This window comes from Hippoglossus hippoglossus, chromosome 7 (assembly GCF_009819705.1).
Source record: "Hippoglossus hippoglossus isolate fHipHip1 chromosome 7, fHipHip1.pri, whole genome shotgun sequence".
NCBI classification, from domain to species: Eukaryota; Metazoa; Chordata; class Actinopteri; order Pleuronectiformes; family Pleuronectidae; genus Hippoglossus; species Hippoglossus hippoglossus.
The window spans coordinates 10,123,240-10,138,731 of record NC_047157.1 but is presented as its reverse complement, the minus strand read 5'-3'; the positions used below and the strand labels follow the sequence as shown (position 1 = coordinate 10,138,731).

Here is a 15,492-nt window from a genome sequence, read left to right as displayed (position 1 = left end):
TACAGTCCTTAGTACCAAGAAATGTTTTATACCAACATTATGACAATCTTACAAACAAAGTCACTAAGGGTCAAAGGTCATCAGCAAGTAGTTTAAACATGCTTTTGTATCTTGGTTCCCACAGTCATGAAATTCCAGGAAAAGTTAAGAAATTAGAAAAGCAAGCTATTATGAAATAGCATTATTACAAAAAAGGTAGTATTGCCCTATTCAGGTATATGCATCACCCCACCAATGCTTTCATTATATTTTCATAAATAAATGATTAATACACATCATTAATGATTAAATGACAAACTTATAAATTCATTTAAAAAGCTGTATTTGTGTATTTGTGTGTTTGTGTTACTGCTTTGATTTGTATCCTCCTCTAGACTGGAAAATTGCTGTGTGACTTCATATGTGTATTCTTTGGTCATTTATTGGCACTATGTGGCTTTGCCCACATAGTTACAGCGTGTGTGTGTGTGTGTGTGTGTGTGCGTGCCAGCGCACGTGCCTGCCTGCATGTGCATGTGCAGGTATGCAGATTTGTGTGTCTGTGCTTGTGACAGACAGAAGTCCCAGTTATTTGAAGCTCAGAGGATAAAATCAGCATCACTGCTGATACTGTCCTCCATCTTTCCTCTCAGGACTCAGAACTGTGTCATTATGTCCTCCTGTGAAAAAGAGGACAGAACAGGAGAAAGAAAAAAAACAGCCCAATTTTAGAAAAAATATTTTGAAAACATGAAAGACTCGAACGAGGAGGAGGAGCAACACCGGGCTGTGTGCATGTGATCTAAAACCTTGGCTGAACATTACACAATATCAGAAACAATGGTTTCTGTATTTCTGAGTCAACAGTTTGATAAAAGATGCTTTCACGTTGCACCATGTGGAAAGTATATCATTCAGTATATCAGGAAATGAAAATGTACTGAAACACTTCAGCAACCTTGTCTGTATTCATTCATTTCAACAGTTTAGTTTAATGAACTGAACTAAATAGATGTAAAATTAAATAAACTCAATGGACCAGGTTTTAGTTTGACCAACCTCTTATCTTACTTTAAAAACCTCCATCTCCCTCTTTCGTGATGCACCCAAATAAATACTTAAGATTAGCAGGCAGACACAAACACACATGGAAAGATATAAAGTAACATACACACACTTCTCATGTGTTAAGACAGAGAGTAACATGTCTTCAGACACAGATTCATGCTGTCTACTGGGATGAGCAGTATTTCTGACACATTGATGAAATAAAAAATGCTATTTAGGTGTTTAGCTGTGTTTTAAAATGCTAAATAAAAATAATATATTATCTCATACTGTAGTATTATAGTGTTACAAATCCTGTTCCTAATGTGTGCAATCAATTTGGAGGCAGGTCAGTGTGCAGAGTGAGGATCAATGCACCTGCACAACAACAACATTTTAATCATTGTCCACTAAGATGAGCTTAGTACACACTGCAGGCAGCTGAATGAACTCAGTCCTTCTCACAGTCTCTTATCAGTGACATGGTGGAGTAATTAGATGTTTACTTATGTATCTTATATTTTATTATTGTGCATTCCCTGGAGCTGGGATCAGTCAAATTCAAGCACGTGAACCAAACCCAATTCAGCTGCTGCTCCTGCTGAAAATGTATAGAACGTCATTTGTGGAAATAATGTCATACAGACTTTGTGTTTATATCACATTAAAATACCTGTTAACAGGAAGAGAAAGCAAGGCATCATATTGTGCCTAAACGTGATTGTGTGTGCATTAAAATGACCCTGGAGACCCCATGTTACTTACTGTGTTGACTTTTGATTTAGATCCCTAGAAGTGCAAAGTGGAAGAAGTCTTTCTTCCTGGAGTCTCCACAAACCTCTGTTCAAACTGCAGTGTGTGATATTTGAGGTGTGTATGTGTATGTTTGATGCTCAAACAGTACATCACCTCATCCATCTTTCTGGCCGACTGACAGTACAAAACGGCATCATGGATGGTGGAGAACAGGCAGGACTTTGTCACATTGTCGTTGAAGAAATCTCCAGTCTGAAGGTTGTCCACCACACCAGCTGGAAAGAGACAGAAATAGAAATGAAATGAAAATGTACATTCCAAATGCAAGCCCCAAAACTCACCGTTTACTATTTCCCTAGGCCAGAGGTCTTCAACAGGGGGTCTGCGAAATTTTTGGTTGATTAGACAATTTTGTATCTTTTTTTTAATTTTAAATTTCTTTTTTTAACCAATTTTTTTCCCCACAAATTTAAATGGCTTTAAATACACATTAACATGAATCCAACATATTGTAGCGAACGGATAAATGGAGGCAGAAGACGTTATCTTTCACTCAGCAATGCACACATTCAGCGACACACAATAATTAAAACATGAATATATGAACCTGTGTATTATTTGAATAGCTTAGTATTGAATGCACAATAACAGGGTAGCTATGTTTATACATGGCACTAGGCCCAGTTTAATATAAAAAACTATTTTATACAATATATAGTAGGGGGTCCCTGCTCCATCTCTCCATCAGTTTGGGGGTCCTTGGCCTGAAAAACGTTGAAGACCCCTGCCCTAGGCTATTACATGAAATCCACTATGGGTAATTAGAGCTGCTTATCCTCTGAAACTAGATGACTTTTAGTGTTAGGATTGTGGAAAGCCACATTACTTTGTGGAAAGCCACATCTTAAACACTCCCATTGTTTAGCTTTCCTTCAGAACAAATGCAATGTGGTCAATCTTCCCACTTCTGCATATCAGGCCAAACCAGGAATGTTCCCTGGAAAATCGACCATGGACTGAACAACTTCCTTTGCAGGAATAAAAAAAACAAAAACATAATTGAAAAGCAGAAATAACAACCAGTGTTGTTGGAAGAATTCAAACTGGGTGTGTCAAAGCGGATGGGTACTATAAATGTTAAAATACATGTGTTACATCCATCCAGGACCAAAAAAAGGGACAAAAATCGTAATGGGATTTTGTAGCATTCCAGACAAGCAGTCATGGGACCACCAACTCTTAGAGAGAAATACATTCTACTTTGAGGGATTTAAAGCTTTCAAAACTATCTCCAAATGTATTTAATAAATAAATAAAAATTAATTAATAAGGGAAATAAATCTGACCTAACAATCCACACAATTTCTTGGCAGTTCTAGTCAATTACTCTAAACTATTCTAGAAATGTAGAGGGACTTACTTTGGCAGCCAGCAAGAACCACATCTATACCAATTTCGCTGTAGTCTTTCTGGATCTGAAACAGACCAAAACACAGAGCAACGGTCAGACTGGGGTTCATTTAACTGGTCTGATGATTACATTTATTGTAACTGAAAGGCAGAGGAGCTAAATGATTAGGAGGACAGAGGTTTGTACGGAGGATAACTTGTAGTTGTATGAAAAAAATGGTATAATAAAGAAATTATTAGATAAGAATGAGATAAACTCCTGAATCAGTACATTTTCTAATGCTGGGAGGAATTTCATTATTAGCCATCGACCTTCTTCCTTTTTGTTCCAAACATTTCTTTATATGGAATGAATTTTAGATGAGGAATGATGAATTTTCTTTAAAAACAGATAATTATATTCAATTATGTAATACATATACAGATTCATACAAATTCAATTCGTAATTTGTAAAAGGGAGAAGGATGATTTGTCCTTCTTGCCATGCTCATACATTTCGTAGTGCCTTGATTCCAACAGTATCCAGGAAGTTGACAGGGCTGAGGTCAAGAATGATGCATTCTGGGTATGACGGCTCGCGCGCAGTTCTTGTCTCAATGACAGCAATGTCCATCTGCTCTGGCTCCTGAAGAGGAGACATGAGGGAGGCAACATTTAGACAATGAAGGTCTTTGCTGGAAAGTTTGTTTATTAAAAGACAACTGTATTTGGAATGTGCAATGGGCAACAATATTTTAATGTCAAAGAAATAAACTGAACATTTTTCATGAATGAACTACATCTGGTCTTTCTCACCATGTTTGCTCCGTTCTTCTTGGCTTTCTTTGCATTCTCCTTCTCAATCCTCTTCCTTTTGGCCTCAAGTTTCTTCTTTGCTGACAGGATCTTGGCAATATCAATGTCCGACTAATAGAAACAGCAAAAGACAATTGGGACAAAGTTCCCATTAGTTTTCTACATGGGGTCAAATTATAATATTTCATCTCCCAGAGTAACTATACAAATAACTTTCCAGTTGATCGAGACGAGAACTAACACTAACTAGGTTTAAATCTTTCCATTCATGCAAACTGTTTTTGAGGCAGCAGGAGAGAACATTTAACATGATGTATGAATCCCTGAGGTGTTAGATCCTGTGAACAGAAAAGCTTATTGAGATGACAATGTATCACTATAGTAAATACTGCAGGGCCAGGCGCAGCAAACAAATATTTATCAAAGGTTTCACAAGCTTCGTCGATTCAGTCCAAACAAACTAACAGGACAGGTCGTGTTTGTCCACACGACATTATGAGCTTTTTAAGAATGTCTTACCTGCTCAGGAAGCTATAGTGCTTTCACTTGAGGCTTCTGGTATGCAGTAAACTTGGAATGTTTGAAACGAAATGAACTTCACCGGCATTTGCATTCCACAACTAAAAAATAAGTTAACATTATTTGCTCAGACTCATTTGATAGTACCCACTGAACGGACACGTGAATTATCTGGAAGATTAAAACTTGAGTTATCTGAGTCAGAAATCTGAATTCTCATATATCTGAATATCAATATTCACATGGCCTCCTGACTATCATTTTAGGACAGATCTGACAAAATGTGAGCCGAACCGTTAAATGTTTTCATCTCAAGATCTATTAAAAAACATCATTACAACCAACCAGCTCAAGTCAGTCTCACCTGTCAGTCGTGACATTTCAACCTCTTTTAATAGCGTAAAATAAGTGATTGAAACCGAATTTTCAGTTAAAATGAACACTTGAACAAACTTGGTGTGATAGAAACACTTTTCACCCAGAACCAAAATACCATCATTTATATGGCGACAGTTTCTCTCTTTGTGGACAAACCTGCAGCCTCTGCCACTTCGATGGAGGCTTATTTGTGCATCAAACGGTGGAAAGAATAGAGCGACCAAGTGGCTTTGACATGTTGACATTTTAATGAATGAAGTGTTCCATTATCCCCCTCAATTATTCAATCTCGGCTTCTCCCCCTCTCCTATCTTTTGTCATCTTTTTTTCCGGCTTCCCTCAATGTGTCTTCCCATGTATCCCAAAGAGACGTGACAGAGGAGCAGGACAAGAATGGGTGGGGGAGCAGGATGTTTAAAAAAAAATGGGATGACATCTGAACAATGTCTGTCACAGTCGTAATGTATGAATTGTGGAAAAGTCAGCTCAGTTATTAGTGTCTGAAATAATGTTCGCAGGAGAGGAGTTAATTGCACGGAAATTGTGAGGAGGGACTGTTGGTTGTTTCTTCTCGTGTGTGTGTGTGTGTGTGTGTGTGTGTGTGTGAGTGTGTGTGTGTGTGTGTGTGTTCTCACCTTCTTCCCCAGGGCATCTTGATACATCTCAGCATTAGCGAAGTAGAGTGTAGCAGAGGAACGGAAGATCAAAATCCCTGGCACCTGTTTCACCTAAAATCGATAAGTTATGGAGTTAATCGTTTAAATAAGGAAATTAATCACTACATTTCCCATACTGACAAATGCTCATGATAACACAGCGTACAATCTAAAATCACCTAAGAGGAAAGTAGCACTGGAGCACACGTCTTAGCATAAACTTTGAACTTCCTAGCATAACGCTATTTTCAAGCTGCCAAATAATGGCAGTCTACCGCCTTGCTAGAACAGAGGTGTTTAAGTTAAATACTAAAGAAAGTTATTTCTTAGAGGTATTAGGCTATAAACCAAAGTACAACTGAGACCTTTTACCTTAGGATGGTGTTATATTACTAATGTTTTAGGGTTTAATTTGAAGATGAATGTCTGCAGCAAGTAATTATAGTAAATATATTTAACTAAAATCTATAAAATGTTTGCAAATATCAACCTTGTGTAGGTGCAAGAAGAAATACCAGGAATCCCCAATTATTTAGGAATGGTTCTTTATCCTAAAAAAAGTGTTGAGATGTATCACAAGTGAAAACTAGACAAAACGTCAGGGGATCACCAAAGTGAGAGTATGATTTATCCACCGGGAACCATGATTATTTACACCAGTTTTCATGGGCGGTCAATCTGACAAGCACCATTAAACTTAGGTATGATTTTAATAAGATGTAAATCTAACTTTAAAGACATCTCGTTTTTGTTTGACTGCCCTTCCATTTATGCAGCCTAATTAACCTGCCGAATTTTATACATTTAGGGTAAAGTAAGAAGCAGGGGGCTTTGATTATAAAAATGGTTAGGGGGTGCCACGAAGGCCTTTTGCCAAACCATTGTGCAAGACCAATAAAATATATATTCTTTACCAGACCAAACAGGTGATTTGTGAGTTTTTCGATAATGTTTCTTTCAAAAGACAAAAATACACAGTGTCAGGGATCAACAGGACCCTCACACTATTCTGTGCTCAGGCTCTACAATGTGAACTGCAGGAGTGAGGTCGAGCTTTAGTTGGGGCAAAGTGCAAATTATTAGACTACCTCCATTTCAAATTTCTGTGTTTGATTCTTCACTTTAAAGTGAGGGCCAGAGAAACAAAGGGGAGTTGTTAACAGTGTTAACTGATATTAGTACCTTCAAATATCATTAATTTATCATTTATCTCCGGGCATTCTGGCCATGTCTGGACCAATGCTTGTCCTGTTTTGAGGTAAAGACATTGTGTCATACCTGATTGTACTCCTCCAGTGGCCTGTAAATGTCAGTGCCTGGGACCTGCCCCAGCAGGGAATACTTAGGTCTGGAAAAAACAAAACATAGACCTGTTATTTTGATTAAACACTTAAGGTCAGTTAATAGTTGGGTGTGGTGTTTGATAGATGAACGTTCAGTTTGACACGTGGTCTGAATGTTGTCATTGATAGTTTATAATTGTGGATGGGTGGGTGTGTGTTCCTACAGCTGTGTCCTGAAGATGACGGTGAGCATGGAGAAGCCGATGGAAGCAGCTAGTCCCAGGTCAGGGTTCAACAACACGGTGAGGATGAAGGTGGCCACCCAGATTACCTGGGGGAAAACAGGGAGAGATGAGTTAAATACAAATGGGTGGTAAAATGAGACTAAAGTGAGTAGTTGATGTAATTAGAATATAATGCAAGTGAGGTATTCAACAATTCTCATCAGTAGTTGGGGAAAAAGTAAACTTTCACTTGACTATGGCACCACAGCAAGGGCCATGTTGTGATGTAAATCCTTATGTAGCTTAATCATTTGACGCAAATTTGTCAGTATCAGGAGTAATAAAGGCTTTAATGTTCACTGAGGGTGGCGAACCAAAGCACTGCACTGGCCAAGCCCATCGCCTGGCGACAACTGGAGAAGACACCCAACAGGCCACGTTGGGCTCTCTGGGCCTGCTGGGGGAAGACGTTGGGAAGTCTAGCTGGGAAGTTCGACTAATCAATAACCTCCCTAGTCAGGCAGAGTTTGTGTGCATGTAGAGATATGAGACATACTATTAAAGTAAAAGGACGGAATTAATGGTTGCAGGCGCTAACATATAGGAGATTGCCAAGGACCTAATTGTTTGGAAAAAGCGAGCCAGGGAAAGATACATTTTTCTCTGTCTTTAAGAAAGATGTCTGGATTTATTAGATGGCTGATCAAAACATGCACGGTGGTGCCATACATGATACCAAAATGTTCCTGAATAGTGTAAAAACATTCAACATCAAAACATTCCGAGTTTCTTTGTCTACTTTTAGGAACACTGACCGCATCAACTTTGTTTTTTCTCCACAGTACAGGGATGTCCAGGAATTGCTTCATCATGCCATGGAGGTTGACATAGATGATGGCAGCCAGCACTGCCTACAATGTCAAATATGAAATAGTTCATTAGAGCACTTTTGATTGGAAAGTCAACTTTTCTCAAATAAACCCTTCACATGTTACAAATGATGTGACACACACACACACACACACACATGCACATGCACACGCACACGCACACACACACGCACACGCACACACACACACACACACACACACACCTTGGGCAGATCTTCAAAGAGAGCTCCAATCCAAAGCACGATAAAAAGGATAACAATTGCAGATAGAGCTCCAGCAATCTGTAATGAAGAGAGAGAGAGAAAAGATGGAGGTACAATGAATAAAAATCATATAGAGGGATCAGTCAATGAGAGTCAAAGGCAAAACTACAGAAAAGATGGATGTTGTGGTGGTTATGAGTATGAACAAGTATGGGATTATAAAACCTGTTGTAGTTTCATCAGTCTTTCCTCTCCTCTGTAATGGGCCCTTAGCTGATTTATGGTGTTGTCAAACTAAATCGTTCAAGCCTCTCAGCAAATCTGTGTTTGTGTAGGTGGAGTTCAACAATGTGAGTGAAAATCAATTCCCAAAGTGTTTTTTTAATGATGCCACTTATCACAGCCACGTTAATTATGACTGGGTTTTACTCTGCTCAAGCTTTGTGATCACCCAGGTTTGTGGCAACATGCAGGGTGAGGTGTTAGGATGAAACTAAAGATGTTGAAAAATGTCAAAAATATTTTTCAGAAGTGTTGAATAATCACAGGAAGGGTAACACTTATGCAAATTAAATACAGATTATCCAAGGTTTAGAAATTGAACTTGATAGTGATGCATCACAAGCAGGACAAGTAATAATAATAATTATTATAATAATTATAGGTTGGATTTATATATTTATACAGCACCTTTCAAAGTACTTAAGGTAAAATTTAAACAAATCAAGGACAGTAAATAATGGTAGGACTGCAAGCTTGGGACAATGGAACTATGTGGTGAAGCCTCTGCAAAGTATTGCAGATCTCTGCCAGGAGAGCGTTCCGGAGGGTGGGGGGCTGCCACTCGGAATCCCCTGTCATGGTGTGTTCGGAGGCTGGTACGTTGGATGGTGATCAGACTGTGTTATCTGAGAATCATAGTTTCAGGATGGAGTATAGGGCCGGAGGAGGTCAGACGGGTAATGGGGCCGGGGCATGGAGGGATTTATGTGTGAGGAGGAAGATTTTGCATGTGATGAGGGACTTGAATGGAAGCTTGGTTAGGGTTAGACCAGAATGAGATGGGAGTCCAGAATGACACCCAAGTTTTGGAATTCTGGTGAGGGTCAGATGGAGTTGAGCTAAAGCTGTGTGTCACCAACAGAGCATTGGAAGCTAAGACGGTGGTGACAGATGATTGGACCAAGGGGGAGGATGTAGATGGCGAAGAAAAGGGGTCCAAGCACAGAGCCATAGGATACACCTACTTTGAATACTACTATGAATTGGCCGTTTTTATTTTCTCAGTTGTCTGTTGACTTATGTAACATAAAGTAATGAGAACCTTTTTTCACCTAGACCTTGATCAAAAAAATCATTCTGATTTCACCTGAATCACAAAACTTTTTTTTTTTCATTTAGCTCTTGTATCTACTCCCACAGATAGTTTTTGTTTAATTTGTCCATGTTACGAGATACTCAAACAATACCATGGGATTAAGGAAGTATATCCACAGCAGAAAGAAGTTTTGATAAAGATTGATAATAGTTTATTATTAGTGAATATGTGCTGTTTCATCAGATGGTGAAAGCCAGTGTAACAGTACTACACATATATATGTACTTTTAGCTAAACTTAAGCTATATTTGTCAATACCATGAGGTGTAAGTTAGGTAAACGGACCCTTTGCAGGTCAAATAGCCTCCACCAACCTGAGATCTCCCTCCTGTGCTCTCCTGAACCATGGTGCGAGACATGGAGCAGCTGACTGTGAAACACTGGAAAATTCCTCCGAAAGAGTTACAGAGACCCAGAGCGATTAGTTCCTAGATCATGAGAAATACACTATTTATGTACAGTGCACTAATTTTAAAACATCAAGTATACCTGTATCCATCTTTCACCTCCCTACCTGGTTGCTGTCCACCTTGTATCCATATTTTATTGCGAAAATTCGTCCCAGTGAGATGGCAATGCCGTAGCCAACCACGGACAGAGCGAAGGCGTCCCCTATCACCTGACCAAACAGAGAGACGTCTGGGAAAACCGGTGGCTGGAGACTGTTAGAAGGTGGAGACAAAGTAGAATAGATTATCCATTTCAAATACTTCACATTTCTTAAAAACACAGATTCTTTTATATTTGCTGTGGGTTGTGATTTATTCGTTTCTCACCCTGAGGGAATGAGTCCCACCACATCCACTCCATATTTCTCCTCCAAGTTCACCTGCCAGGAGACGACTGTACCAATAGTGACCTGGAGAGGCAAATAAGAGATACATGAGTGTCCTCACTACTACATTAGTGTGTGAGCGTGTGTGTGAGTGCATGTGTGAGTGTGTGCGCATGTGTGTTAATTTTTGTAAGGAACTAAATAACCTTGGAATGAATTATTAGGGCATGTACTTATCCCTGGATACTCACAGCGAGCAGCTCCACAGGTATAGGAACAGGTAGTTTTTTACTCAAGTATGCATTGAGCTCCTTAGCGAGAATAAGGCAGACTATGGTGACAGCACTAACCACCAGAGTACCAATGTTTGTTTGTGGAATGAGATAACACATCTCTAGCACCGTCTGGAGAGAGAGAAAGAGCAGGATTATTGGTTAAATGGAGGAATGAGACTGATAAATTGACATAAAATTCATGAAAATACAAAGTCCATTTTATATTCTGCCATATCCACTGGATATAATTATACGACGGAGGCAGTGGGGTCACTTGTGTGGTTCTTTTATGTTGTGGAGATCAAAGTATTCATATACAGTAAGAGGACCAGGAATGAAAGTTCTCTGCCGCTATGACAGATTTCCATGGGTTGGATTCCACAGAGGGAGAGGGCTCTGGTCTGCCTGCAGGGCTCGTCTTTGTGGGTATAGTGGCCTGTATCTAAAGCAACTAGACACAGAAGCCCTGCAGGCAGACAGTCAGAGGGCCTTTATTAACTCAGCGTACATCTGAAGGGGGAAAAGCACTGTGTGACACTGAGTGAGCTTTGCAGCTGTCTGAAACCTTCATTCAAGTTATATAAAAAGGTAAATAGACATAATGTGAGCAAAATGCAAATATTCACAATGACTAATGGGAATGTCCTGTATGCTTTTTTGTCAGCTGCCTCTGCCTTTTTACATGAAAACATATTCATAGTGAATGCACAGTGGAAAATGTGTTCACTCTAAGTGCAATGTCACCCATCTGACTAAGGTTAATAATGGGATGAATCTCAGAGGGTCGCCACATTAGTGGACTTCAACAAATGTTCTTATTCAATGATCAAAAATGTTTTATAATAGTACTGAGGCAATCAATTAACGAATTAACCAGCTCATCCTTTGAAAGGTAGTCAACAGCCATTGAAATTCTATTGTTATCGTCATTCTATGGTTAACACTTTTTTGTTTGTTTATGTTTATCAGACAAGAAAAAATATATCTTTTACTTTTTCAGGTCTAAGCAACATGTTAATGTCGGTGGTTGTGTCCTTCTTACATATATCAATGACAAGGGTCCACTGTATCTCACAGGGTTGATGCCGAAGGTGTATTTGAGCTGGGACACAATGACGTGGATGGCAGCTCCAGTGGTGTAACCTCGGACCAGAGGCTCAGACAGGTACGTCACCACAAAACCAAACTGGACCAGACCGAGCAAAATCTACAGTACATAGAGATTGAAATACAAGGAGGTTCACAGTGGCTGGTACATATATATATATATATATATATTCAAACCTAAAGAAAATGTATTTTTATTAAAAAATCTGAAAAACAATTCATATAGAGTTTCTAACATTTCACTGTCACTAGTAAGCCAGTGTGCATTAGATGCCTCCAACTTCTACACTGAGAGCCTGGACTGATCTACATTATGATGCAAAAACAAAGTTACTGTAATATTTATGGAAACAACAGTAGCATTGTAACATTGCACAATGAAAGCTGACTGTCTCCCATATGGCACACTTCCACTCATCTAATATTTACCTGAAATATTCCAGATAGGAAGGTGACAGCTGCAGCCACTTGGACTCTCGCTGCGTCTCGAGACATGATGTCAACTATGCTGGAGTTTGACACATTGCTCCATATCATAAAGTCTGAGTCCGGGGCTAATCGATCTGTCACTCCTCCTATCATCACACTAGTCACTGCAAATGTTCCTGGAGATGAGAGATAGACATATAAGCACTCATGTTTACTGGCCATGTAAAAACATACCAGATAGTCAGAGAAACAATTTCCTCAAACTCGCATTGGTCCTGAAACTTTTGTCCTCTGATTCCTGAGTGATGGTTTCTTACATGTATGTGACATCTGCTGGAAGGTGAAGTCCCATATTTCTACCTTGCAGTGAGAATTGAGCCAATAGAAAGGAATTACAAAGCTTGATGAGCTGTTTCAGGCAGCCCTGGTTCCCAAAGTAAAGGTCCCATCTGCTTCTGCTTCCAGCTGTGCCAGATTAATCATCAGGACAAAATATGAACAACTGTATTAGCCGAAGTCCTGTTCTAAGATAAAATAAACAAATACATAAATCTAAATGAAATAGCCACTGTACCCTGTTTGTAAAAACCCACTATTCTTTTGGATTCTAGAACAGCTCTGGATTAATTCAGCAAGTAGAGTCATTTTAGCCTTTGGATAGTTTTAAACTCTTCAATATGGCAACAGTGGCTATTGGATATGGATATTGTTGCATTCTACCAGTCTTCCATGACTGCTTCCGGATAAGCTGAAATGTATCAAAGGGATGGCTGTAACAATCACTTAAATAATTATTAAGTGGGAGAGTCTGCTTAGTTACTTATGTTGAGTAACATTAAGGACAAAGAAAAGTATGAAATAGGGAAAACACACGCTTTTTAGATCATGATGACTGTAAGATACAACAGTCAATCAAATCGGATCAAGTCTTTATATTTCAAACTTTATTGCTGATTCAAAATTAATTCTTCACTCAAGAGTATTACAACGATCACAAGAATGAACTGATTTTCAGGTGATGTAAAAAAAAAAGTAAGTCTATGGAATGACATCTCTAGTGTTATCAACACAAGGGCATATAGCGTCCTTGTGGAGAGCCCAAAAATGATTGCTTCAGTCTGTTACTATGCCTGCGTCATCACTTGTTCACTGAAGCAAATCCACTTATCTCTATAATAGATAAATTCCCACTTGTGCGGATGCAGCACTGTGCTGAGGTACAAACCTATTGAGATGTGCTTGGATGTGCCGAAGATGAAGTAGATGAGAACGGGGTAGAAGGAGGAGTAAAGGCCAAAGACTGGAGGAACAGATGCCAGCAAAGCATAGGCCATACCTACAGGGAAAACACAGGATAAATATTTATTACATTCCAGGGAAGAGTTATATTACAGATGGTATTATATATTGGGTAATGTAATGGGGATACACAGCATTTACAATATAAAACATCACTTCTATACCTCCAACCTTTTACTCCATCTCTAACCTCTGAACCTCCATCCTCACCCTGTGGCAGCTGCATGATCCCCACACTGAGCCCAGAGATCAGGTCACCAATGGCGTTTTCTCGGATGGGGTAGCGAGGCAGCCACGATAAGACAGGGATACTACTCAGCAGGAAGCTCTTCAGGCGGGGAGCAGAACACCTGAGTTTGTGTGTCAGAGTGACAGACGGAGCGAAAGAAGAGAGAGAAAATATGACATATGCTTTGATATCGGTGGTGCAGAATGTGTCAGGCCTCACCTCGTTCTCGAGGCTGACCTCCCGCCCTTTTGGTTTTGTGAAGCCTTCTTGCCGATTGATAAAAGATTAATAATCTTATATCCTCTCTGTTTGTATTTAACGGTTGGCTTGTTGGGGGCATTGATTGAGCAAATGATGCATTTGTCCCGTGCAATCTTTCTGGGCCAAAACAATTGTCATCAAAGAACAAAATTGTAGCCGTGGATCATCTTCCGTCATATCTGACATTTCACATTATTCATGTTAAATGGCCTTTTATAAATACGTGTATTATATTGTATTGTAGTCATATTTAAGCATGTGTGTTTACATTGGAAAGTGAAACTAACTTTGCGAAAGAAAAAAAATTTCTGAAAGTAATCAATCAATAAAAATATATTTGTATAGCCCATATTCACAAATAACAGTTTGTCTAATTGGACTCAACAAGGTGCGACCTCCTCTGTCCTTAACCCTCAACAAGAGTGAGGATAAACTATCACAAAAACTATTACCTATGTAACTGGCTATTAAATTATGAACAATGGGTGTAATCGCTGTATTCTTTGTGCTTTATGACAGAAAGAATACAACACAAGACACAAAATGTCTTAGTATGTCAGCGAGAGATTAGTTGAGAAGCACAGTAGATTGGATGTAGTCAATTTTACCTCATTGACGTTTTAACCTTCTCAAAAACAGGTGTGTGGACCTCAGACTTCTCTCCGATCTCATCCACAGCCCCTTCATCCAGGATCCTTCTGTGGACCCTGTATCTCATTGTCAAGTCTGCCATGGCGAACACCTGCTGTAACATAAACCCAAAAAGCATTTTAGCTGAGAATCTTCCCTTGTGTTGACTGCAAAAGTACAGCTTTTAAGATTCAAAACTGTTTAAATAAATATATAAAAAAGTAAATATTCAAGATAAAACGAAACAAAAACGAAACGACACACAATTGTTATTTTTAATATTAGTTGACGGGAGTATAGCTTTTTTAGTCTTAAAGTTTCATGCTAATTAAAGACCCCTCTGGGACTGAACTGTTCATCTCCACACAAGCAAGTCTGAACATTTTTAATAATAATTACCTTGTGATCCAGTGGTATTTAACAAACTTTTAAGTTCCAAAATAAAAAGGTTTGTGGCTTTTACAAAAATCCCAGAAGCCTCAAAAGAACTGAAATTAATCCCACAGGTTATTGTAATGAAATGTCTTCAATCCTGTTGTCTTCTGTCCGTTTTTCCTTTTCCTTCACTCACAATGTTATATCTCCTCTTATGAAGAATGACTCCTCTCTGTGTGCAGTGGTCCCTGTGCCTCAAATTTAATCTAATGTACAGTTTTCCATCAGATCCAAGTGGTAACAAGCAAAATGCTGCAGTCGTTTGCAGGAGTTCCAGCAAACAGCTAAGGCTCCATTTCAAAGCCAAGAGGGTTCTCTCCTGCAGTGCTCTACCTTAAGATCTTGAAGAGATGACTAGATAAGACATACATGGGCATTGTTGTGGTGGGAGAGGGCAAAGTTCCAAACGTCCAGCTGGAAACCAAAGTGTTACAGGTTGAACATTCAGTTTGAGCTTGTTTTATCATTTACAAAGTGAGTACATCACAGCTTTTATTTATTTATTATTTTATTTATTTATTATTTAGTTTGAC

General features: G+C 39.0%; 1 protein-coding gene across 3 annotated transcripts; it reads right to left on the bottom strand.

The window, feature by feature from the left end:
• Positions 1–317: 317 nt before the first annotated feature.
• On the bottom strand, positions 318–15,245 carry LOC117765354 (solute carrier family 26 member 6-like). Of its 3 annotated transcripts, none has more exons than XM_034591850.1 (20): positions 14,924–15,245; positions 14,503–14,639; positions 13,615–13,754; positions 13,331–13,441; positions 12,106–12,281; positions 11,612–11,776; positions 10,546–10,698; positions 10,296–10,378; positions 10,034–10,181; positions 9,834–9,947; positions 8,142–8,219; positions 7,864–7,959; positions 7,049–7,155; positions 6,820–6,889; positions 5,521–5,613; positions 3,989–4,099; positions 3,687–3,818; positions 3,203–3,257; positions 1,936–2,057; positions 318–659 (listed from the first exon to the last, which is right to left on the bottom strand). In XM_034591850.1, the coding sequence occupies exons 2-20, from the start codon at positions 14,625–14,627 to the stop codon at positions 636–638; spliced, it is 2,103 nt and encodes a 700-aa protein (XP_034447741.1). In that variant the 5' UTR covers positions 14,628–14,639; positions 14,924–15,245; the 3' UTR covers positions 318–635. The 3 variants fall into 3 exon arrangements, with proteins under 3 accessions (XP_034447741.1, XP_034447742.1, XP_034447743.1); XM_034591851.1 differs by having other exon boundaries at positions 14,503–14,620; XM_034591852.1 differs by having other exon boundaries at positions 14,503–14,620; positions 15,096–15,245.
• Positions 15,246–15,492: the final 247 nt, after the last annotated feature.